This window comes from Sycon ciliatum, chromosome 5 (assembly GCF_964019385.1).
Source record: "Sycon ciliatum chromosome 5, ocSycCili1.1, whole genome shotgun sequence".
In the NCBI taxonomy this organism is placed as follows: Eukaryota; Metazoa; Porifera; class Calcarea; order Leucosolenida; family Sycettidae; genus Sycon; species Sycon ciliatum.
Genome location: NC_088647.1, coordinates 30,929,499 through 30,956,623, shown reverse-complemented (window position 1 = coordinate 30,956,623; position 27,125 = coordinate 30,929,499). Strand labels below are relative to the sequence as shown.

Genomic DNA, 27,125 nt, shown 5'->3' with positions numbered 1-27,125 from the left:
CTCGCTCCAAACACTCGCTTCCTTTGCTGCCACACACCCCAAGCAGCAGCTGCACACAGTGATTATAATGGTCAGAATCGCAAGTGTACTTTCCTCGCCAGGACCACACTCGACAACGAAGCGGCCTTTGACCAACTGTTACTGGACGCTACCATCTCCAGGAAGTTCATCACAGCTCTAACTGGTCAAGCTGAAAAAAGCACCCAACTCCGTGCCATCATTAGCTCTCCCAGGCAGGCTGGGAGTCGTGGGAATAGATAATTTATACCTCCAGATCTAGCCAGACAGTACGGGAGCTCCACTCCCATAACTGAACCACTGACCGAAGTAGTAACTACTTGGCTGGGAGTCGTGGGAATAGATATACCTCCAGATCTAGCCAGACAGTACGAGAGCTCCACTCCCATAACTGAACCACTGACCGAAGTACAGTGCAGTAACTACTTCCTAGGTCTTTCTCCACGAGGCAATGGAGCAGGTGCGAGCACGCAATGCAGACCACTCCAAGGCCATGGGCCGCCAGGCAGCCTCAGCCGCCAAGGAGCGAGTGCAGACGACCAAGCTAAAATTATATGAGGACGGCATGCAGTGAGCCATGATCGCTATTGCTTCAGCAAAGGTAGCATCAAGCTCGTTGACTTGTCACCCTGAAACGTTGTATATGTGAGCTTGTCCAATAGCGCATTCATGGAACAACTTTGTCTGCGCTACTGATGGACACCATCCAAGTGATAGTTACCGTCCAGCTGTGTATGTGGCAAGTCATTCTCTGTCACTAACGTGCTGTCATGCAGCACTACACTGGTGGATACCCTCATACGAGGCACAACGCTGTCAGGACTTCACAATACGCTACCTGTGGGAGGTGGCCCACGACGCGGTCAGTTCTTCATCCGAATTTTTAAGTTAACTAGGCTGAAAACAAGAGTATGTGCAATGCCCCGGAGGAGTGGTTCCTCATCATCTTGGACTGGGCGAAGCAGTTTATGGTCACGATCGACATACCGCTTTTTTTAGGGTCGGAGCTGCATGACCGGCGGTTCCCCACGCTGTGATGCGTAGCGCCGTTCGTCTGCAAGGCTGGTGAGGAACCTCCAAATGCAGGGATGGTGACCCGTCTCTGCTCCGGCAAAACGACGATGCCAGCCTTCTTGAGCGTTTTTGTTTTTTTGTTTTTAAGTTAGCACAATCATATCGGCCTCTTGTACGGGCAACAGAACACAATTTTCCACAGAGTGAGAATCAGTGCGAAAATTTTAATAGGAAAGAGATAAAGGAGAGATGAAGGGGGGAACTCCACAGCACCTAGCATGAAAATTCTAAAGCCAAGAGAGCAACCGACCCAAACAACTCAAGCTTGAATACGCGCTTCGGCAGCAACCAGGGTGGCAGTTTCACCGTTCTCTCTGTGGCTGGGGCTGAATCGGCCCCGTGATCCTCGCAGGCTCATACACGCTGCTCTCAGCAATGCGAACGATAACCTGCACCGCATTGTGGCAAGTATTTCGCTGAAGGGTTCACCCATCTTCTCCGCCTTCTTATCCGCGATCCATCTTTACAGGGCTGAAGCTGCCTTGCCTTGACCTCCAGCGCAGGACAAAACTACAGGAACAAAGGATGCCTGCTCGACAGCAGAAACACACATATCTCCGCCTCTTCTCCTTCTCGTGACAAGAGTAAGTAGCAGAAAGAGAAGAGGACGATAATTAGAGACAGCAAACGGGTTGAACACTCGCACATCCAGGAAGGCCCGTTCGAACCTACCGCCCCAGAGGCCGCTCACTGCAATGTCCAAACGGGCACCGTTCTCCCGAGCAGAAGATCTCAGGCGGAAGGTTTCACCAGTCAGACGTTGGAGAGGTGGTTCAACGGAAACATCATAGGCCACGCCACGTCTCGTAGAAATGTTGCGGTCTCCTCACGGATTTCATTATGCCGTATCGAAGGGTATCCACCCATGGGACACGATAGGGCATGGCAGACGGCAAATCGTTGACCACATGGACACTGTGATGGCAAATGTGGCGGCTGCCATCCATACAGAAGGCAGAGACCCTCTCGGAAAGCCATCTTGTGTACCAGATAAGAGTATGCTGCGAGAGGGCGGCAAGTTAGCCAGCTCGATGCGCCCTTCTCACTGGGTACCTCAAGCAAATGCTTCATAGTGCTGTCAGCCTCAGCCTTGAGTTCCTCCGCCTCAGTCCTCTGGGCACCGAGTATTGGCTTCCTGAATCACCTTCGCTTTGTTGCGACGAATGACAGACGGGCAGTACCCTAGCTCTTCATCGCCGTCGAGGATTCGCTGAACCAAGCACTGGGTAATTGTGATTGACGACACATACTGCCAGCATACCGTGTGTGGTTTCACAGCACCCAGACCTCCAAGGCGACAGGGGAGGTGCATAATGTTTCGTTCAAACTCGCCCGGGGGCGGACGACCAGTGAGAGAGGGGATGAACACCCGACTTATGGCCTCCTCCAGGGGTGCGAAGAGATCCTTCGCATTGACCATGGTGCGCGCAAGAAAGGACCATGAGCGTTGTTTGTGTGCGGCTGCTCTTCCAATACGCAACAGTAAGGTGAAGTTAGGCCAGTGAAATCGGGACAAGCGTTCATGATTGAGTCACCAGGAGAAAGGATTTCGTATCCAGAGCTTACAGTTTTTCAGTAAAATTCCGCGACCGGGTCAGCGGTGAAAATATCACTTCGTTGGAAATGTACTCGCCGAATGTGTTGTTACTAACCAATCAGCTCATGCGATAACATTGTGCGGTAACTGGTGGTGTTTGTGGACATTATAGCGTTACGTGTAGTTCCTTGGTACTTTTCTTTTCTATTACTATGCTTATGCAATCAACGGAATTCCGCCACCTTGCAGTTGATTTTCCCCATTTCTCTCCTCATCAATCCCTACTTCTCTTTGTACATACATCTACATCTACTGTTCTTTCAATCAAATGAACCCCTCGATAGGCACATTGCCTTTGGGTCATTTCATATTAATAATAATTATCCATCAGCACTCGGCCGAAGCCCGGAGATTGGCACCCACAGGGCTAGCATCCAGCAGCCAAAGGTGGGGCCATACATCGTAATAATTATGAACAGGTCGCATATTTCCCGCATAAAAAATCATACGGGGTCATACTTCTGTCAATGATTGTTAATTAACCAGAGTTGCTTGTTGGTGGCGAGGTTGAGGCATTCCTGAATCGGCACATTCAGAGGTTCGAGGTCTTCTCTGATGTTGTCGACCCATCTCTTGTGGGGTCGTCCACGGGGGCGCTTGATGTCCGAAGTATTGAGGGCTAGCTGCAGTGCCTTGTATGAGGCCGCGTCTGGTCCTTCCCGGGCAACGTGCCCCAGCCACAGGAGGCGGCGCTCTTTACATATTTGCGAGATCGGGGCTTGGTTGGTCTTTCGGTAAATCTTCTTGTTGGATATGTGGTGAGGGTGGACAATGTTCATATTATATCGGAGCTTGCGACGATGCCATGCATCCAGTCGATCCTCTAGCTTCTTCGTTCGTGTCCAGAGACCACAGTTGTACAAGAGCACAGGCAAAATCAGAACTTTAAACAGACATAAACGAGAGTCACTACTGTGATAATCCCAAGCAATGGAACCGAAAGCACGGTTTGCTGCATTTATTCTAGAGTACATCATATGGATATTAAATTATGATGGTAAGTAAACAACAGAGAGAAACACACAACACCTTTTTAAATATCGATCATAGGAAACACGAGAGAGTTTGGAGGAAAATAGGACCGAAAGAAATCACCCACCCTAGAGCATTTCAAATCAAGGACCTTACGCAGGATAGGTGCTGAGCCAAGGAGAGAATTATCTTGCAATTCAGACACAGAGCAGTAGCTGGTGATACCTATGGTGTCAAGGTATCCTGGCAACTGTTTGGAAACAGTGCCCAAAGTCCCAAATACCACAGGAACACCCTGAGTCTCGACTTGCCATAGCAGATGGATTTCGCGAGCAAGAAGTTGATACTTGGCACGTTTCTCAACTTCCTTTTCAGCAACGCGTGGATAACCAGGTACAGCAATGTCAATGGTCAGGATCTTCTTGGCAGATACATCAACCAGAACAATATCAGGCCGTCGGTGCTCAATGAAGCGATCGCACCGGATGGTGAAATCCCACAGAATCTTGATCTTCTGGTCCGGCGGAGAGATGTTGTCGTCTGAAGTATCTCTTGCTTCAGGCACGTTATCCTCCGGTGCAGGATGCTCTTGTACCATTGCATTGGTCTTGGTATGCCCAAGCACCGAATCACAGTGGTGCTTGTAGTACTTGTCTTCACATGGTATCCCATGTACACGACAGAGCGACCAGTGGACCAGAAACGCCAACCGATTTTGACGCTCCAAGTAATCCCGTCCAGCGAGCTTTGAACACTCGCATAGGATATGGGCAACCGACTCGCCTGCCTTCCCACATATTCGACACAGGGGGCTTCTGCCCTGATGGGAGAGTTGGGCCTTGAGCAGGTTAGTTGCCAAGGCCTGGTCTTGTGCCGCGATGATCAGGCTCTCCGTGATCTTCTTGAGACCAGCCTTTGTCAGCCAACTCCTGGTGTTCTCGTTGGCCATGCAGTTGTTCTGTTTGCCGGACAAACTTTCCATGCAAGGGTTTCTGGGTCCACGCCAAGAGATGTTCTTTTTGAATCCGACACTTCACCACCTGTGAGGAGTCCGGTGGGGCATCCAGATGTGGCCACAGAATGGGCGCAGCCATCTTCAGGAGTTCCTCATCTGACAGAAGCACATAACGGTGCAGATTGCTTTTCTCCATGGTGACACCATCATGAATACGTTGAAAATATACTTTGAAAACCACGTCTACCTTCCTTGCGGCTGACGTACATTCGGGCTACATGAGCGCGTAGATGGAGAGCTCCATGCATAGTCATAAGCTTGTGCGTTCTTCGGTCAGCAGGTTTCAACTCGTCCTGCGTCCATGCCAAGATACCAGCACTATACCGTATTAAAGCCATAGCCCAGGGTTGATGGCTGTGATGATGTTGTGGCCGTTTAGAGCTGAACGGAGTACTCGTCGCACACGCCACTGGTATTTCTGTAGGATTTTCGTCTTCATGCTTGAATGGTCCATAACTCGTGCTTCAAGGAAACCGAGGTATTTGTACGTTTCTTCTGGCTGCAGCGACCTGATAGACGAGCGGTCAGGTAACAGGATCTCCTCAGAGGCTGCATGCTTTCCTGCCTTTAGCACAACGGTCGCGCATTTTTCCACACCAACTGCATGCCAATGTCTTGACTACAGCCATGAACAGTGAGAACAAGAGATCGCAACCCCTTTTCATTCTTTGCATACAGCTCGAGGTCACCCATGTACCATAGATGGTTGAGTTTGGTACGGTTTTGGTCCTTGAAACAGTAGGCTGCGTCAGCCTTCCGTAAGACCATGGTGATCGGTATGAGGCAGATGAGGAACAGCAGTGGGGATAAGGAATCACCCTGGAAAATCCCATACTGGATGGCCGCCGATCCCAAGTTGTTGGTGGCGTTCCAAAAGGTCGACCTTCAACTGAGCCATGCTAACAGTCATACGTCTGCGTGCGGATTGGTGAATGCCTCCAAACAGCGCTCAATCCAATCGTGAGGAACCATGTCATAGGCCTTCTTGTAGTCGACACACGCCATGACGAGATTGGTTCCGCGATGCTTACTGCCCACCATAGCGGCCAGGTCAATGACGAGTTGATCTTTAGTGCCATACCTTCCGCGGTTGCAACCTTTCTGCTCATCAGGCAGTAGGGTCCAGCGGATAATGCCGGCATTATATTCGGCATTATGAGACTATCCGAGCATCAGAGCATTATGGAGCATTAGAAAGGAACAAGACGAGCATTATGAGAGGCATAACGAGTTTCATAGTGGATAATCATTCGGGAAATCTCAGGTTTTGGGCAACACCTTTACTCTTTAGCACTAATGCTACATTTACCTGACTATATACATGTACATGTAATGTACATGTAATGCGATTGCTACACGAGAGAGCTTGGAAGCTCAGGGCCCTGCGCTATGCTTTGTTGCCTAGCTCATCGTGCATGTTGTTAGAACTGATGAAAATGCTTTTCCTTTGATAAGCTACATCATTGTATTGCAAAAACGTTTCAATGAGATACTGAAGTAACGTCTTCTGCACAGCTATGGGACCGGCGCTGACTCAGCCGATCACGGGCGTTCTGGAGTCGACGGGATGTCTGTCCTGACATTTCCTGGGACCGGCGCTGACTCGGCCGATCACAGGCGTTCTTCTTCTTTTTATTATTATACTGCCGGCAACTAACATCCATTCTGATTGCATTTATTCGTCTCCCTACTTCGTATTTCTTTCCAGAAAATCTCCCCATACAGCAGGGAGTCGTTTATATAATATGACTCCCTGCTATACATCTACATGACTGTATATACGTTATAATTATTATGCTATCGGCCTACATGCGATTCCCGGGCTGGTCGACAGGCGGCCCAGCCAGCCTGCTAGTGGGATCTCGGCCTCGCACACAAATCCACACAAAATGTTACTGCACTGAATGCATTCCCCCGATACACTTCGCATATACATGTATACTCATTCTCTTGATGGTACCGTACTCTTGATGGTACGGTACAGGTACGGGATAGCGCCAGGCATGTCGATGGCACAAACAAACAAATTGTGGCCAGCTGTCTTTGCTGGTACGGTACAGTACGGGACAGATACGGGATAGCGCCAGGCGTGACACAAACAAACAAACACACAAACAAACACCAAATTAAAGCTGTGTGGACCCTGGCTAGCGCCAGACGTTACTGAAGTAACGTCTTCTGCATAGCTACGGGAATAAAGTCTTTATGACGTAGTCAGGTCAGAAATGTACAGGTGACGTAGCATGCCTAACGTTGCCACTGAGGCTGGCACACAAAATCCGTAACGATGATTTACGAGAAGTTCCTTTTTAGAAATCATGGAGAGCCATGGAGGAGACTAGACGTACGCGAAGTGAATATCAAACAGACGAAGAGGAGTTTTCCTGTTATGCCATAGGCTCTGGCCATAGCATCTCTAGCGATACTGAAGTGAACACTGATCCATTGATAAATTTGGACCTAGATGAAGGAGCGGCGATAAACAGAAAGAGCTTGTTCCAAATACCTGCCTTTGCCGAGCTGCGAGTCCAGCTCAGCAGGCTCGAAAAGAACTAGAATTTCTCATGGACGCAGTACCAAGTCGATTTGAGTGCTCAGCAGCGCGTGTCTTGCTTTCCTGGTGAAGCACGTACAGTTCGTCGTGGACGATTGTAATGCAAGGCCTACAGTCAAGTGCCATCAGAAAAGAAGAGTATTGTGGCCAACCACTTGTCTCCACGCAACCTCCGGAGAAGAAGACAGCGCAAGCGGAGGATATAGAGCGGCCAAATAACTTCTGACCACCGGCACGTGTTTTCAGGATTTCCGCAAATGGGAGGGATCTCGATCTGAGATCATCTCTCAGGAACTGGCCTCACGTGAGCTGTTTCGGATGAAGACATTTTTCGCAGAGTGGAAGCAGTGACAGCTTGTCTGCAGGCAGAAATACCTCTTCCCATGATAAGCTTCCAGCATCCAAATGATCACCAGCAATAATGGTTTCACTTCTCACTACATGGATAACCAACTTCAAGGGAAAAGATTTGATACACCCACTATTCAGCCACAGCCCTGCATCAAAGTTGCAATGGAGAGCAGTCAATGGAGACGCGATCATGTCTTTTAGTGCTAAGAAGTGGTGGAGTTCGTGAGAGATATTTTTACAGCTTCAGAGGCAGATCGACTAAATGCATCCTTTCCTGGAAGTTTGACAATGTGCTGCCTCTCTTCCATATTTGTTCCAAACCAAGAGCATTATAGCTAGCCTTGTTGAAGCAATATTTATAATCAGCATTACAAGGTAGTTTTTGGAGCATTATGATTAGCATTATACGAACATTTTCGGAACATTATCCGCTGGACCCTATCAGGTAGCCGAGATGACACCTCAAGATTGGCACTGATCTCATTGCTCAGAATGCCAGAGAATAACTTCCACTTGACTGGAAGGTAGGCGGTTGGTCGGTAATTGGTGACGTCAGCTGCACTCGCGCCAGGATCTTTCATTACAACGGAGGATTAGCAAGACGAAATTCGCGTTCGCGTTCGCTCCCCAAGGAAAGTCGAACTCAGTGACGGAATTCGCGTTATGAGAAGGATTAGCAAACAGAATTCGCACATGCATGACGTTGACACGACGTGTATTGTGTACAGACAGTGCAGCGTGGTAAATTTATGACTGCCCTGACACGAATCCGACTGTTCCGACTACTTCGACTACTTTTCCGAACGAAAAATGCGAAAGTTCGCCATCCAGCTCGCGAACTGAAAAATGTTTGCGAACGCGAACGCGAATTTCGTGTTGCTAATCCTCCGTATTATTATTATTCAACTCGGGGGGGGGGGGGGTCGCCGAATGTCTCAGTACTCCTTGTCAGTTTTGTGCCATTTTGTCGCACTCGCTGACTGTATAAGATCTGGTTACGTGGGTGGACAGTTAGTCATAAATCGTAACATTTTGTCCTTCTCCTTTTTCACCATTATCATTATTATCCATTATTATTATTATTACATGGCACGTGATTGTTGCCCGTACTCCAGCGAATCAGCACCGTTCGCGCCGCGGGCAATAATATGCGATATTGCCCGCAAAAACTAGTTTATTTGCCCGCAAAAAAATTATTTATTTCAGTGATCGCGTGACTACGACGAGTCGCAGTGTAGCATTGAGACGAAGATGGAATTATTTTTGGAGATGGACGTCCCGGCAATGGACATGGCCTCGGACGTCTGCCGCACAGTGCTTGCAGGGATCATTTGTTCAGTCATTTTGGCAGCCTCACCGTGGGTAAGCTTGTGGATAAGATTCAGTTTTGCTCGATGTGGTACTGTGATCACAAACAATTATTTGAAATAACACAAATTCAACTCAGCATCGTGCGTTTTCAGATCCTTGCAAAGTCACTGCCTGTGTGTGGTCTTCCTGTGCCACGCAAAACTCTTACCAGGCTCATCTGTCCTCTGCCGTCACCTTTGCTTGAACAACAAACACAACAATTTAGGAATGTTTTGCAATGAAAAATACAGCTATCTGGAGCTGAAAAAAGAAGAAAATTGGCCTCCGAATTACACACCAGGGAGTCGTCAAATACTTGCAGTACTGTATTTGACAACTTCCTGATACACATGTAAACATGAAGAAACTCTTTGTGGTAGCACTCTTAATTTTTTCAACTGAAATTATGATTCTGTTGTGTTTTATTGTGGTTGCCATGTCTATTGCTATGACGATGCCGTGCCGGCACATTTTTTCTGTCTCCGTCTTTCAGTACTGTATACTCTCTGATGGCCTGTAGCAGACTTTTGTAGGGTGTAGGAGAAATATCTTCATTTTTCCTGTTTTGATAACGATAGCACATCAATATACATTGTGGTCATAATGTGGCTGCATTTGGGCTAGTTTCAACAGCAGCCCAGTGGTCTGCTCTGTGGGCCATGTGATAAATTTGTTATCGCATGGTTGCTGCGGGCCTTATGGCATATTATTATTATTATATTATTATCAATAATATGCCATTATGCCATAAGGCCCGCAGCAACCATGCAATAACATTATAGTTATTCACTGGTTTGAGGGAAAGACGCAAACGGGAAAATTCTGAAGAAAAATTGACTGTCACCACCAGGACTCGCACCAGGGACCCTCGCTTGTAGCCAGTGATACTCTAACAACTGAGCTATGGTGTAGTCGTCATCCCAGCAGAGACCTTTCAACATTTTTCTCAGACTTCGTACTATTGTTAATACTATTATTATTTCAACAAACGGCGAGGAGACAGTAATTTGATAACCGCAATCAATAAGACAAGCTGAATCGACATTTATGTATAGAAAACCTCTCTCTCTCTCTCTCTACCTCTATTTCCACAGAGAACAGATCACTAACTCTACCGTGTATTTCCCTATCTATCTATCACTCTATCTCTCTTTCATTCTCATTCTCCTACTCCTCGCTCTCCTTCATTTCCCCTCGACCATACGTGCGGTGCCCGCTTATTCCCAGACTATTGGTTGAGATCAACGCACTCACCATCATGCTGCACCTGCACAGCTCATGTACTAGCAGAACCTACACATTTTTCTCCACTATGTTCTGCATTGTGTACTGTTGATCTCCATGTATGATGTGAGCGTTGACAGAGCATTTAAATTGGAAAATTGCCAGTCTTACCTTCGTATGTAATGTTATGGCTGGTAACAACGCAAACGCAGAGAGCTCTGGTCGGTTCAGTGGCTCCCAGTATTATAACTATATTTGCACGTCGTCACTACATGCCCGTTGTCTTCTTGCATTACTGTTCTGCCCATGTTTCTCAGGTAGCCCTTCCCCAAAGATGCTCGCCATTTTGTTGACAGCTTTTTGTTGTTTTGGACGAAATCGCAACTTTTTGCAACTTTCTTCATTTTCACAAACTTCTTCACAACTTTTCCGCAACTGCATGCAGCGTAGAGCTCTGGAGGAGACCCTGGAGGAGACCATGGAAGTGCTCCGCTTCAACAAGAAGCGCTGAAACATTGCATCAAATCTTCATGACAAGTGTACTTCTCGAAGCACAATCTACAATGTACAATCATGGGAAGGCACAACAAAAAGGACAATGACTCATTCCAAGTCTGTTCATTTTTCTATAGCTAACCTGTTTTACTCTGCGAATATAATATTATGCGAATATATGCGAATATATGCATTCATATGTACTTCAAAGTACGCATCACTTTACTCAGGCAGTTGTGATGCGCCACAGTGTTTTCCATTTCCGCTCCTTTATTGGTTGTTTTTGACACAAAACCTCGTTCATTTTGAGTTGCAATGTTAGCAACTTTTGAGCTTTTTCTGAAAATATGGATGCGATTTCAGCAACTTTCACTTGTTTTGGCATGGTTGCGAAAAGCATTAGCTGCGTAATATTTTGGCATCTTTGGGAAAGGGCTATTCTCGATACAAAACTTGATTCATAAGTATGGTGGTAAACACGCACCTGGCAATATGGCGGTAAAAACACGCCGGCCATTAATTAAACAACAGGAAGAAAGGAGATAAATGGCTATTCTCCGTAGGTCTGTATTCATAGTGCTGAATGACTAAAACTACAAAGAGTTGCAGAGCCCAGGCATGCTGACTTGTGGGCTCTCTACAACCGTGTACGTAATCATCAACGATGACGTAATGTCACTAACAGCAATTGTGATAGTACTGCTGAGCGGCCGTTGTTTGGGCCGCAATGCATGGCAGCAAAGTCGTATCACATCAATCTTGTCTAAGTCAAGCACAACGCCTGGGGAGCAGAACCAGTGAGCGGCATGAAAAGCCTCCAGATTAAGGACTACGATGTAGTGCATGCGCCACTTTGTCCCTTCGTAGAACAACCTAGATTAAACTGGGGTTTTCACCTGGTGCAAATTGCGCGCGAAAATTCGCTGCATATACTAATGGGCACGACGAAGTGGACCCACGCCGCTCTAAACCAGTAACGGCTACTAACGCAAGATTCGTCAACCTAGCCTTGCTTAGTAGTAGTATCCTCTTTTGGGTGTTGTTTGTCTGTCAACGAGGCTGTTATGCGCATGCAGCGGCTCTCTCGCTCTCCCAGACAAACCAGGTTGCTTCCTCCGGGCGCTTGGCGCATTTTTGACAGCCGGTTCGATTTGTGACAATGCGAATCAATGCGAATCAATGACCAGAGACCGCATAACCTGTCCACCACGCACGAGATCCATGCACCAGGGCCGCTAAAATCTCCCTGGTTGCGACGTGTCTGAGTCATGAGACGTTTGTTGACGCACACTGCCCAGGCGAATTCTCTGCCCATTAGGCATTACCCCAGATGAGAAGCAGGTCTTCAAACCGACAAAGGTCCTTCCTGTATGCAGTTGAAAACAAACATTATAATCCCGTCTCCTAATGGCCGTTAAGGCGAAAAAGGGGAAGAAATGAGGTCTCGACTAATAGTAATGGGTTCTTCCTTGGGCTGGTTGGTGGATCTGATCCATCCTCCCCCACCGTTTAGGAGCCGCATCTGACGCCTGATCATGGGGTGGTGGCGTTCCACGGAAGCGGAAAGGTGGTTCTTGACCAGGGAATTGTACGACTCCTTGTTCTTGACCTGCCCGGTACGCGAACCTGTCGAATTTGTTTTCTTCCTTGGGCCGGAAGATACCATGCGACGCTTTCGGACACCAGCACGAACAGTTCTTCAACTACGCTTCACAATAGCAAGTCGTGTTACCCCAGACAAGTCTTGTTTCGGTCCACAAGACGGCGGGAACTCGATACCGAATTAGTCGAAACTGCCATCAAGAAGAATTTTTTGCCAATCCAGTCACACCATTGTCGGATCTTATTATCGAAGGACGGACATCAGCGCGTCGCTCTTGATCCTGCAGCGCGCAAAGTATTACTCCTGGACCCTAGGGCGGCAGAGCTCAATGCCACTGCCACGATTAGTTTAGTGATTGATTCCCTGCTGCATCCCATGCTTTAAATTGATTTGGTCTATGTAAAATATACAATAACATAGGAATACTATTCCGCCTTTACCATGGACTACATAACCAACCATTCTAACGTCTTCCAAAGCACTAGTACACCAAGGGGTGTGTGGTTCTGCATGCAGGTAACCTGTCTCCAGGGCTAAACGCCTAACGCTGGAGCCATTATGTGGAACAGATTACCATCCGAAGCGAAGTGTTCAAATAGGTTTGAAAAAATTTGGATTTCAAATCTCAAGTCTTGCAATTATAATATTATCAGCTACGTAGAGTTTCCATAGCTCACAGGATGGATATCTGTTGTTTGAAACCAACCTTTCGTCTTCTTATATTCATATTTATAATTTATTACAACATCTCAAGACTCGGTGGAAACACCGGCCAATATTAAGAGAGTGGGTGATTGCCCGGCAACCATGGCGAAAAATAAAAGTAGGGAGAGGGAAAACAAAAGACCCCCCCCCCCCCGCTCTTTCTTTCTCTTATCTCTACTTTTCTACACCATCTTTTCACTTTTTATTCACAATGGGTCCATCGTTATTAGGTGTGTGGCTGTTTTGATTCCCACTATAAATTAAGTCGGATGGAGAGTATGAATGCCGCAGACATCACCACGCAACATGACAATTTGTTGAATCAAGGTTTAGTATTGTGTGTTCCAAAATCTCAAGCTCCGATCATCAGTGGAAATACGGAACGAAAGTGATCAAGGGAAAAACAAAGGTTAAAAATCCAAATGTGTTGTCTGCGGCATTCATACTTTTCATAGCTATTATTAAACTTTTATCTCCACGTAGATTATTCGGATGGAGAGCTAAGGATTAAAATTTAAAAAAACGGATAACTTGTAAACTTATGGTCCTCTTTTTATTATTTTTTATTTGTATACAACAACAACAGTCCTGAGGGACTGATGTGATGATAGCGTTCATAACCACGCATACACTTGCTTCGGAGTTCGATGTACCAGTTGTGTTCGGCTTCTTCTGCTTCATAGAGACCGTCCTCGTTATCACCATAAGCCCAGAGTAAGGGGTCTTCAGCCTTCTGAAATCATCATCATGTGCATTCGCGGTTGTGGGCGTATAAGTTTTGGTTTGAAATTTGCACCCTCTGCTGCGGAGCCCACGCTGCTTTGGCAGTGGCGGAGGCTCGCTTGCCGACGTAACCGTCGGAGACCATCTTGAACAAATGGACTGACTAATTATTCACTTGTCCTGTCTTTCTAAATAACATATGAATGCACCTGTTATTATTATTATTATTAGACACAATCTCATAGCATGTGACAAGCATAGCTAATGCAGGGACAGAATCCCCTGAGACAAGGGCGTTGAGCCAGCCACGGCAATAGTAAGCTAGGAAAACAAAGCAAATATGAATTAAAGCAGAACATGAATGGAAAATTACAAAGAAAAACGATTAACGGAAGCGAGCACTAGTTCTTGGTTTAGTTTGTGGCCTTTTTTCGTGCTTTGGAGTTACTTATTGTTTTTGGAGAGTTCCGTCCTCTCCACCTAATTTGTTTTGCAAAAAAAGAGTAAGGTCTTCAGGGCTCCAGGCCAGAGAGAAAGAACAAGCGATGGAGCGCAATCGAAGTCTATCCTGAGCAGCTACTTGCAAAGAGCCGTACCAGTCCAAAACAAACATCCAGCAAGCCATGATTACCTGTGTTCTACATAGCTGTGTATATCGAGGTTCAGCATGATCAGTTTTGTATTTGTATTGTCTGTTAATTGCTTTCATTATATTTTCGAACGTTGCATTCATTCTGATATTTTCCCGTACTAGAGACATCTGGGTGGACTGCTCACACGACCATCACAAACACAACATTGTGCAATGTATTTCAAAATACTACATCGGCAGCCAAATCAACCTACACATGCACCAATGTGACCAAAAACTCCACTTTCCTTTTACCCAACCACCTCTACGAACAACTAACGACTTCGAGCAGCCTCAAACCTGCTAGAGCCGCTAGAGGCAAGTAGAATCCACCATTAATTTTGGGTCCAAGAAAACACCGCATCTCCAGAAGACTGAGTACCTTCAACCGAAGATGTATTCAACCTTGTATTGGATAATATAGGTGCACCTTCAACCTTGTATTGGATAATATAGGTGCACAACGGCTGGGCGCATAACAGTGTACAAAGCATTCGTCCGTCCGCTGCTGGAGTACGCCCCACTTATCTGGATTGGAGCGTCATCCAGCCACCTCAGCCGACTGGACCGAGTCCAGCACAGGGCCCTCGGAATCATCGGTCCGGGAGCAATCCTGCCTAGTCTGGCAATCAGACGGACAGTAGCTGCCCTAGCTTGTTTATACAAGCTACAAGTAATTACGGGCCCACCTCAACTTCTCGCGGTTCTGCCAGCTCGCCGTCAGCAGTCGGCCAACCCGCGAACCCGGAGCGACCATGCCAGCGCTGCTGGCCACAGGTTTCAACTGGACGCCAGCCTGCCAGCCTCTACCCCGTTAGTCCTGAAGCGATCATTTCCCCACTGTGTGCTCCACCAGTGGAATGCATTGCCCTGTGATCTGCTCCTGCATCCTCCCCATCGCAGCCGAATGCAGGCATTCAAGACGCAGGTATACCGCTACCTGCGCGCCGAGAACTGGATGTGGGCTACTGACTCAGTCTAAACTCAGTATCTACATGTAGGTATTGCTCTCTTTTTCCTTGTTTTCTCTACTCTCTGTCTCTCTCTCTGTCTCTGTCTCTGTCTCTCTCTCTCTCTGTCTCTCTCTCTCTCTCTCTCTCTCTCTCTCTCTCTCTCTCTCTTTTTTTCTGTCTCTCTGTCTCTGTCTCTCTGTCTCTGTCTCTCTCTCTCCGTCTCTCTTTCTCTCTCCGTCTCTCTCTCTCTCTCTCTCTCTCTCTCTCTCTCTCTCTCTCCTCTGCTCTCTCTCTCTCTCTCTCTCTCTCTCTCTCTCTCTCTCTCTCTCTCTCTCTCTCTCTCTCTCTCTCTCTCTCTCTCTCTCTCTCTCTCTCTCTCTCTCTCTCTCTCTCTCTCTCTCTCTCTCTCTCTCTCTCCGTCTCTCTCTCTCTCTCTCCGTCTCTCTCTCTCTCTCTCTCTCTCTCTCTCTCTCTCTCTCTCTCTCTCTCTCTCTCTCTCTCCACACTATACTTTTCGCTATATATATTTTTCAATCGTTTTTGTTTCTCTTCTTCTCCCGATTTTCTGATGCGTGAAGTAGGCGCGGATGCCGAGACCATTGGTCGGCGGAGCCTGCAGCACCTCATCACCACCGCTGCGTTGCATTTGCAGCCCCATTCAGTCAATGTCTTGTTAGTCTGTTGTTTTGTCATTTCCTGCTTCTTTCTTCTTTTACGAATTGGGTGCGTGGTTTCAAGTAAAAATAAATAAATAAAAAATAAATAAAAAAGCACCTCACAAGTTTCTCCTCATTTCTGATGACGGCTGGCTTCGGGCCGAAACTTTGATTGAGATAATAGAACTTTGGAGCAAAGGGATCACTTTCTTTCGTGAAGGTGTAGGGATTTCCGCGTAACGAAACCTGATGATGACTAAAAAACGAACGCCAGCTTAGTGTCCATGATCTCTAAAAACTTGAAGAAGGAAGAAAGGGGTATCAGTCGTTTCTTAATTTCCGACACCACTGGAATTGTTGCTCGTGTTTCATGCCTGCGAAAGGTTGTCAATCACCCGTAGCGGATTCCTAGCACAGACATCTGCACCGACTAAAGGTCGAAGATTGCTGGCGGATGGGCACTGGCACCACATATTCTGAAAATAGGGAAAGCAACTTCAATCATGTTTTTGTGCCTCCCACGGCTCCCATTCGCCTCTAGCATCGCGCTGTTGGATCTCTTCGGCTTTAGCTATTGAAGTAATGGTTGACAAGGACATGGTCTCGCGTGACAGATGGCTCGCTGGCGGGACTACGAAGCAAAACACGAATGTACCATGCGAGCTCGAAATGGCAGGCCACGGTCGATGACGTGATGTCGTAAGCATGCGTGCACTGCACCGTCAGAGGAGAATAGTGCCAGAGCGAATTAGTCAGTCGGAACCGCGCGAGCTTAAACTGTCACGTTCGTCCAAACACCTTACGTCACAAGTATGTGGAATTATTTGACAAGCACAAGTATTCACGAGATTCTCAAACTTCAGAGTTACAACGCTTATGTTGCTCAGTACTGAGCAGGGGAAATGGCTACAAATCGCCTTTGGCCGAAGACGGTTTCAGACTGCACGATTCAGTCCTCACGGATGGCAGCAACCAATACGCGGTCAAGCAGAATAACGTCCACGTTGTCAATATCAGAGAAGTTACTGAGAAGTGAATGCACAAGAAAGTGCTGCTATGAAAAGCTAGAATGACAGGCGGTTTGGCACGCTAGTGAGAGGCACGCGCACTGTTTCCCCCGACCGCCCGACCGCCCGCTCTCGCTGTACATGTGCCCTGTACTGCGCCCTGCTGCAGCACGAAGGGATGATGTCATAGAAAAGGGTTGAGGAAAACACACCGCGGTTCGGTGCTCCGCGCTCAGCGAGTCCACAGTCCCAGATGGGTGCAGAAGGTACAAATGCTTAGCGCTAGGAGAAAGAGCTTCATTTCCGATCTATTCAATTCTCATCATGTCTCCGTGCCACACATCCTCGTCCTCTTCCAACAATGTCAGAGTGTGCTCATGGCACAGGACGATACTCCAGCTGGTATTCAGACTAGCAGCGGCAATGGTCCTGTCACTAATGGCTGTGCCAGGTGGAGTACATAGTCTACCCAGTCAAGCAGCGAGCGTCTCCGGACAGACCATCGAGTCAGTCGCCCTAAGCGCCTTCAGCCACCTGCACAACTGCCTGCCGTCGCTGAGTTTCACCGCCCATTGTAGCGCTGGAACACCACCACCACCACAAACAACAACAACTGAGAGCAATGCAGTGACCTGCAGCTCTCTCCCGCCCAAGATCACCCGGAATGAGACGACGGACGTTTTCCAGAACATTCGCGGCAAGCTGACCCGCGCGTCTCCTGTCTACTCCGTTCTGGAAACGGACGATGAGAACCGTATTCCGTGGACTCTCCAACTGCCGATTTTGATCAGCGCTAATCGTGGATGCCGGTGCCCGTTGAACAAGAAGGTCCCAGTAGGAATGGTTCTACGCAAGGCAAAATGTTCCGACGGCAGCACCCGCTGGAACCAGGAGACCATCCACGTAAACATCCAGCTATGCGCCTCTCGCAGGTATTGCAATGGAAAGGAACAATAAAGTCAATATCCAAGGGAAATATATCGAAAAATTAACCTTTTGGAGCCATCTACAGGGACATATTCGTGTACATGTATGAAGATTAAGGCTGTCATCACACCATGGTACAAAGCGCTGCGTCTACGTCCACGTAAGGAGTTTTTGGTCGGTTGTTAGGATGATCCGTATACTGGGTGAAAACGGGAGCAGAGGAAACGGGAGACGTAGACGTGGTATGGAGAGGGGGCCGTATAGGGCGCGCTCACACTGCGACCAAGAGCACGCGTCCATGCGTCAGCAAAACGCAGAAACGTGGCAGTCATGCTCACACTAGGCCTCGTACACGCGTAGACGTGAAGTTGTCACACAAACTTTACGAATTGCAGTTCGTATCCAAAAGAGTTCGTGCGTTTCCTAATAAAGTTGTGGCCCGTTTTGGATGTAATTTTTCGCATGTTATGTTGCATATGTGGAGGAAGTGCCTCGTGGCTCGTGCTTTGAAGTCGACGAAAATAATTCATACAATCAGGTAGGTTTGGACTCTTGAGGGACTGCCGCTGACATCCAAGCGCTTTCGCTTTCGCTTTCCTGACCTCGTGGTCAGAGCAAGTGCCAGTGCAGTGGAAATTCTGGTAGTGGTTTCTTTCGTCTGTTGCCGAGATGAGAACTGTAGTTTCCGATGATATGTAACTGAAATGTCTTGAGGTATGGCATTCCATCATCGCAGAAAAGTAGAGAAAGATGATTTCCGAAACCGAAAAGCCAGACCAAGCTGCCATCGTATTGAACGAGTACACTGTAGAAATTGGTCACTGACCCGATCACAACGAAGCAACTACAAAAACAAAAACAAAATAAACATCGTCCAAAAAGGGCAAAGAATACATATATGGCGGTGCGTGCGTGCAGGACCACAACTACAAAATTTAAAAAATGTGCAAATGTCGAGGTGACATCGACAACCGCCGATTTTCATGAATCAACACACCGGGATTTGAGAAATTGAACATACTTCAGGCCAGGTTGTACACAAATACGTTTCACGTCTACGATCATGTTGCCGCCAAGTCGTGGCACCCCCCTCCGGAGGTCGCGGTCACGATTTGAAACGTGGCCGCGACGTTTTGGTCAAGTTCATGCCGTTGCCATGCAACTTGGCCGCATGGCCGCATGGACGCTGGTTTTGGTCGCAGTGTGAGCGCGCCCATACGACTTTTTGTATGAACGTGCGTATCTCCCCCAGCCTTTTTCCGAGCGACCCTGTACTTCGATGTACGTGGGTTCAAATAAATTAATTTCTCCAAAAACCTGACTGCGTGTACCATGGTGTACGCGTCAAGAACTGTGCCTGTCTGATGACACGACCACCCGTTTTGGTTTTTTCACCATAGACGTAGACGTAAACGGGAGTCGGAGAACGTGGTGTGATGACGGCCTAATGTGCAATCATGTACAACTACATGTACAATACAGGGGCGTAGGAAGCAGTTTAAGATTGGTGCGGCGAAATTGTGAGAGGGGGGGGGTCCGGGGTCCTCCCCGGGATTTTTTTGAATTGGGCCTAAAAGGCCATATTTTAATGCTACAGAATAATATGAAAAATAAGAATATGCATGCTGATGATACACCGCATTCTCGATGTAAAACATGGTACCTGTACAAGAGTCGACAAGCCGGCATCAAGAAGGTTGAAATGTAAAAAAATCGAAAATTATTGGTCCGGCGCCGGCGACCGCCGGGCCTGCCGGACCGGTTCCTACGCCCATGCAATAGGTGTGCTGATCATTCCAACTATTTTGAAGAAAAGAAAAAAGAAAAAGCAACCCCCCCCCCCCCCTCCCCCTGGCTGTATCTTCTTGAATCTTGTATGTGTGCCTTATCCATCGCCATGGGTTCTGGTACCTCTGCATGACAGGTACTTGAAATAGCTGTCAATAAGCCAGAAAGTCGTTATTCAAGCAGTGAATATGACCTCGGGGCACTAAAATCATGTCGCTATTCGCGAATTGTCGTTATTCAGATAGTCGTTATATCCGAAGTTAAATGTATACAGTCAGATGGGACTTTGCTCTGAGCATGAAAATTCTGTCGTTATTCGCGAATTGTCGTTATATCCGAAGTCGTTATTAGCGAAGTTGACTGTACTGCATGTGAGCCGGTTTCACTTGGAAAACCCTCCTCGGAACCAAGAATGGCAGAAAGGGCACGCCAAGTTGGTGGTGCGTCAACAAAAAACCAATTTCCCATTCCGATTTAGTTATTACCATTCATACCTACGCCTAATTTCATTCGGGCCTACCTAAAAAAATAATCCAGACTTATCTATCTCCAGCCATTTTGTAAATACCGATACAGTGGTCCCTCTATAATCCGGCACCATTTGTGCCACGAAAATCTGCTGGATTAACAAATCTGATTTACTGCTGCAATGTGCATGAAGAGGACATTTTGGCTACTGAAAATTGTGCTGGTTTATCGAGGGTGCTGGATTATAAAGTGCCGGATTAGAGAGGGACGACTGTATACTGTTTTCTGTTCATTTCTATCCAAGTGTTATACAAATTTCACTCTCCGATATACTTATGTTCAATTCTATCCGGCTTTTATCTAAATTTCATCCTCCGACCTATTTTTCTCGCATTTCATTTCCCCCCAAGCAACTGAACGGCTGCGGCTGCTTTATCAAGAACTCATTTACTGGCATAATTGGTATATCCTTAAACAAACAATAAGTCATCATTTTTATCCGATTTTAGATTACAATTTTCATACCCGCCGATATCAATCTTTTTCCATCTCACATAGAAACACCGGATTGCTTCTTTGAAGTACATTGCTGTTTATTTGAACTTGTAGAAAGAAGGCGTATTGGGCATGCCCAAGTTGATCAGTGTTGCGGTTTGTATTTCATTGAAATGAAATACAAAACTGCAACACGGAGACTCCCTCGATTTAGGCTAAGGCCTATGGAGAATCCATAAATACAAATACAAAATTCAAAAACACTGATTTAGTGCTTAGTTTCCATGCATGAGCGCCTGTGTATGTGCGCGTGTGCATTTGTATGTGTACAACATGTGCATGCGTGTGTGTTGTTCTTGTTGTAGAAGTTTATTTAACGTCGCACCACAAACAGGCGATTTCGCCTCCTTTGCTACATGTGGACGACAGAAGGAATGAGAGAGAGGGGGGGGGGGCAGAAGTATGGAGAGAGGAAGGGTAGAAATAAATAAGCAATCAACCTCAGGGGTTCACCAAAGCAAAAACGGAATGGGAACATACTATATACAAAATAGCTTCATACATATATTGCAAAACACGTTTACTATTCTTCAGTCCGCTATACCACAGAAACACACTAGCCGAAAAGCATTTTAACCGGAGCCATGATGCGCTTTTAGCAGGGCACAGAACTGAAGGTGGCTGGGCTCGGAACGGAGATCAGGCGGGAGCTGGTTCCACAGGACTGCGCCGATGAACTGCATGGTCGCTCGACCCGCAGGACCGGGCCAAAATGGTACTCGAACGAGGTGATGTGCTGCTCCCCGAGTGCGGTCACCAGTAACTCTCACGAAGAAGCTGGTGAAGAGGGAGCTAGCTCGGGAGAACAGACAACGACGGACAAAGATGAGGAGCTTAATGTTAAACATGTCCTCCAGGGTGGTGAGGCGGAGCTGTTCTTGTTGTTGTTGAGACTTTATTTTGTATCGCAGACCAAAAGAGCAATGATGCCCAACATTATGATGGCGATATAGTAACGGCCCAAAGCCTAGAATACGACAAACCTCCACGAAAGAGAGAAAAACACACACTGCAAATACCCAAAAAGAAGAAAGGAAAAAAAGAAGAAAAAAAGTACCAGGGAAAAAGGAAAAAGAGCAAAAGACAAACAAAACGAAACCAAAAAGTTACGCAGTTGAGTCACTTTGCAGGACGACTACAAGTCCAAGCCTAGATGCTGGCTAATCACAAAAATGAACTTCCGAGGGACTTGAACTCCTGGGGCAGGACGTTCCATAATCTAACAGCAGAGACGAGACGAGCGGCCGACAGTTCCCAGAGATAATAATAATAATGCAGAAGCAAGTTTGAAAAATAGGAGCTCTGGCAGAGTGGGCTTCTCCACATACTGCCCGCTCCTATTCCTTTTCGCTTTTCCCACTGTTGCATTCCTCGTGTCAAGTAGCCCTTGTCTATCATTTTGTGTAGTATTTGCCGTTAGTGTATGTCCGAGCCAGCCAACAGGAGGTTGAAATGGAGCCGACAGGACAACGAAGATGTTGCAAGATGTTATCTTATAGCCTCAGTCGGCGGTACGGTACGTGTGTACGGAGACCGGATGCTGATGGAATGGACTCAGCTGCGCCCCGACCGACCGTTGTCTAAGCAGCACCTCATGGACCAGCTAAGGTTTGTGAAAAGAACAAAAAAGATTACCGACATCGAATTTGATGAGATAAAGGCTCGGCTCGGAAGGGACGGATTGCTCGTGACGGCTGGCACTGATACCGCTGTGCCTGCGGAGCTGCCGTAGGCGAATGCTTTGGGTGAGTCTGGTGCGTCGATCTTGGTGCCTGGTTCGTGTGACGGCATGGTGACTAGCCCAGACGTTGCTGAGGCCACCCACAGTGAGTTGCTGGACGCTTCTGTTGATTTAGGTTTGCGTGGAGCTAGTCCTGACACCTCAGTTACATCAGGTGGTTCGGGTGATGGCACTGGCGCAGCAATGCAAACTGGCACCAACGCTAGTGACACCCTGGGTGCGTTCGAGCCAGACAGTACACCACTTCACGCCAAACTTGTTGAAATGTACGAACAGTGCGGTGCAACTACTCCAGAGTCCAGGTCGAGCCTACCAGTACCTAGGCACGTGGCCAGGAAGTCTCTGGCCTCTGCCACTGCCCGTGTGAACAAGATACTCCCTAGACTTCTGGAGTGTGACCGTGGGTTGCGAGATGACACCACCTCGCTTGGCCAGATCAGTGACATGGTCTATGCTGGGGCCAAGCTTGTACTCTCACTGCTGGATATCAATACCGATGGTACCCCTGACACAGCTAGAGGAAAATGCTCCTTGCCTGCCTGGCGACAACGCCTTGAAAAACGTGTTTGTGCACTGAGGGCTGACGTCTCCCGGCTGACCAGCTTCATGCGTGATGGATCCCTCTCTAACACCAACATCAAGCAGCACAGGATCCACCGGCAATATAAAGTCCAGACTTTGGATCAGGCCCGCCAGCTACTGGAGCATACGAAAATGCAGCTAGAAGCAACAGCCGCACGGATCCGGCGCTATAAGCTAGAGGCAACACGCAGGTCGGAGAATCGTGTTTTCGTCACGAATGAGCGTCAGTTCTACCGCAATATGACCAAGTCTACGGAAATGCCTGGGCAGCCACCTGTCGACCAGGCTGCTGCGCATCCATCGGCTGAGGCTGTTACTGAGTTCTGGTCATCTATACTGGAAGAACCCGTGGAGCTGCGTGGCGGTGCTTGGCTTGATAATTTGGAGAGGGACTGTGAGGAGATTCAACAACAAGACCGTGTCATTCTTCAACTGGAGGACCTCAGGGACATCTTGAAGAAATCAAACAACTGGAAAGCCCCAGGACGGGACAAGATCCATGCATTTTGGTGGAAGAAGTTTTCGTCTATCCACGAGCGTATTGTGGTCTCCTTTCAATCAATCCTGGATGCAGAGACAGAGTCGCCGGCCTGGTTCTCGTTTGGTATCACCACTCTACTGCCTAAGAAAGGAGACCTTTCTAGGCCCGAGAATTATCGCCCAATAACATGCCTGCCAACGATTAGCAAGATATTCACATCCTTACTCGCTGCTGCCATGTGGCGCCATTTATCTTCAGAGGATATCTTTGCAGATGAGCAAGTTGGCTGTACTCCAGGGCGTGGTGGATGCCTTGACCAACTAATGATCGACAAGATGGTTCTAGAGGATGCAGCATCCCGTAGTCGGAATCTTTCGACGTGCTGGGTGGACTTCCGCAAAGCCTTCGATAGCCTGTCTCACCAGTGGATCCGGAGATGCCTGTTGATCTACCGCTTTGCAGACAATCTTGTCTCATGCATCTCAAGCATGATGGATCATTGGAGAACGCAAATGGTACTGCCTGGTCAAACACCCCGTGCATTCAGTCGCCCAATATCTATCCACCGTGGCATTTTCCAGGGCGATTCCCTTTCTCCACTGCTATTTTGCCTGTCTCTAAATCCGATCAGTGGCGAGTTGACCAGGACGGGTCTTGGCTACCGCTGTGGCCCACCGGCCCAGGGGTGCCCTGTATCGCACCTGTGGTACATGGACGACATGAAGCTCTTCGCCCGAAACGACAATAATCTGCTCTCCATGACCAATGTTGTGGAGTCAATGGGCGACTGCATTGGTATGCGATTCAACCCATCAAAGTCTAGCTGGCTCACCATGAAACGGGGAAGAGCCCAGAGCGATCAGCAGTCTGCTCTCCAGACACTCCAGGGTCACGCCATTGCTAAGCTGCAGGCGGAGGAGTCCTACAGGTACCTTGGTGTCCCGGAATCAGCACATTTTCACGCCACCGAATTGAAGACCACAGCAAAGGCTGAGTTCGGCCGCCGCCTTCAATTGATATGCTCGTCTCAATTGAACGCCAGGAACTTGGTCAAAGCCATCAACACCTTTGCCATTCCAGTCATCCTCTACTCTCTGTGCATCGTTGAGTGGACAAAGGCAGAGATAGAGGAACTCGACCAACAGACCAGCCAAGCACTGTTTAAAGCACACGCCCGCCACCCCAAGGACTCTGCCGCCAGGGTCCACCTGCCTCGTGACATGGGTGGTCGAGGAATTCTATCATTCCGGGATCTCCTGGATAGAACCCGTGTCCGGGTGGCGCGGTACCTACAAGCCCACCCAAACGTGCCACTGTTGGCTGCTGTTAAGCGCCATCACGACAATGATGTGGCACCGTCAAAATCAGTTACACGTCAAGCCTCCAGACTTCTGGGTGAACTTGACCTACCCGACTTGGAGACTGCCACAAAAGTAATTGTCAAGAAGGCCGTTGCTCTCCGGTGCCTGGCCGTTATCCAAGGTAAGCCTCTCCATGGCCAGTTCTGGAGACGAGCTTCTGATGCTGGCTTGGACCTGGGCTTGAGCTTTCGCTGGCTGAAATCGCCAAAGATCAGGCCTGCGACAGAGGGACTCTTGCTGGCTGTACAGGATCAGGCCATTGCGACCAGGCACTATCAGGTCACGGTCATTGGACGGGGAGACGTTGTGGACATTTGTCGAGTTTGCGGCACTCGCGGAGAAACAGTTGATCACATTGTGGCCTGTTGCCCAGCCCTAGCCAAAACACTGTATATCGAACGGCATGACACGCTCGTCAAGTTGGTGCATTGGGCACTATGCAAGCGGCATGGTCTGGGTCAGCCGGGAAGCAACCCGCTGAAGCATCATCTTGTGCCTGTCACGGAAAATCCTGACATAAAGCTCCTGTGGGAGTTCAATATCCCAACGGATACGCAAGTGCGCCACAACCGCCCAGACCTGGTGTTGCGGTCCAGCACACAGGTGCTGCTGATGGATGTCAGTGTTCCACTGGACCAGAATGTGCCCACAAAAATCGCCGAAAAAATAACAAAGTACGCTCCCCTTAAAGGCTTTGCCAAGAGCTGCGGCGCATCTGGCATGTGGATGATGTCCGCGTTGTGCCCCTGGTTGTTGGGGCGCTTGGTGGACTGACTGGTGTGTCCCTGTCACACTTTGTGTTGGCATTGGCAGGCACTCTGCGCATTGAAAGGGCTCAGCAATGTGTTATCCTGGGCACGCTGAACATCATCAAGTCGGTTCTTGGCATTCGGCATTAGGCTCCTCATGTTGAGGGTTGAGCTAGTCTGTATAAACCTCCAATACCGCATTTGCTTTGACATCCATGAATGTGCAGTATGACGGTTCTCACAGCCTGATTTTTCTCTTGCCATTTGAGTATGTCCGGCATTCATCTCTTCCTCTATTTCTACAGGTCTATTCCTGTACTGGTAGTCCATTTTTGTGATTACTCTTTTTGTATTCGAATATGTCCTGTCCTCCTCCATCTTTTTGTATTCGAATATGTCCTGGCATCCTCCATCGTACTGCTTATTTCTGTCCGTCTCTCAGTTCTGCGTCGGCTTTCAATATTTTTGCTTTGGTTTTTACAATCCTTTTTGCTTCGGTCTTCATTGCGTTGGCCATTTATCTATTTTTTTTTCTCTCATTACCCTTGGTCTCTTTTGGCCCGGTAATGGGGTTCTTACCTCATGTCATGACAACGTGAGTGAAATAAAGCCAACTCCATAATAATTTGGAAAGGATTGGGAGAACTTCAAATTCAAAGGATCAGTCAGGGAAGTGAACTGCCTGAAAAGAGAAAAAAAACCTCCAGACCCACCAGGACTCGAACCTGGGACCCCGCTTGTCATGAGCAATGCTCTAACCACTGAGCTATGGGACCAGGCTGAACCTAGAAGGCGCTGACAAGTTTTTCACCCCAAAGGCAGCTCACAACACGTGCCACACATACTGATAGCACTTGGGTCTTTTTCCCTCCCCCAGGGGACCAACCACGGTCAGTTTCTGGAAACTACCAGAGGTGAAAGAAAGTGATTAAATTTGGAAAGGATTGGGAGAACTTCAAATTCAAAGGATCAGTCAGGGAAGTGAACTGCCTGAAAAGAGAAAAAAAACCTCCAGACCCACCAGGACTCGAACCTGGGACCCCGCTTGTCATGAGCAATGCTCTAACCACTGAGCTATGGGACCAGGCTGAACCTAGTAGGCGCTGACAAGTTTTTCACCCCAAAGGCTTCTAGGTTCAGCCTGGTCCCATAGCTCAGTGGTTAGAGCATTGCTCATGACAAGCGGGGTCCCAGGTTCGAGTCCTGGTGGGTCTGGCGTTTTTTTCTCTTTTCAGGCAGTTCACTTCCCTGACTGATCCTTTGAATTTGAAGTTCTCCCAATCCTTTCCGAATTTAATCACTTTCTTTCACCTCTGGTAGTTTCCAGAAACTGACCGTGGTTGGTCCCCTGGGGGAGGGAAAAAGACCCAAGTGCTATCAGTATGTGTGGCACGTGTTGTGAGCTGCCTTTGGGGTGAAAAACTTGTCAGCGCCTTCTAGGTTCAGCCTGGTCCCATAGCTCAGTGGTTAGAGCATTGCTCATGACAAGCGGGGTCCCAGGTTCGAGTCCTGGTGGGTCTGGCGTTTTTTTCTCTTTTCAGGCAG

The 27,125-nt window shown here is 48.0% G+C and overlaps 1 protein-coding gene across 1 annotated transcript; it reads left to right on the top strand.

Annotated features, from left to right (window-relative positions):
• The first annotated feature begins 22,455 nt into the window (after nt 1-22,455).
• Nucleotides 22,456-25,605, top strand: LOC135816996 (uncharacterized). The gene has a single exon (XM_065330101.1). It carries the CDS (start codon nt 22,456-22,458, stop codon nt 25,603-25,605), a length of 3,150 nt encoding a protein of 1,049 aa, XP_065186173.1.
• The last annotated feature ends 1,520 nt before the right edge of the window (nt 25,606-27,125 follow it).

What these genes read in the sequence shown, in the direction of transcription:
- LOC135816996 (XM_065330101.1), top strand. Translation starts at nt 22,456, where the DNA reads ATGGTGACTAGCCCAGACGTTGCTGAGGCCACCCACAGTGAGTTGCTG.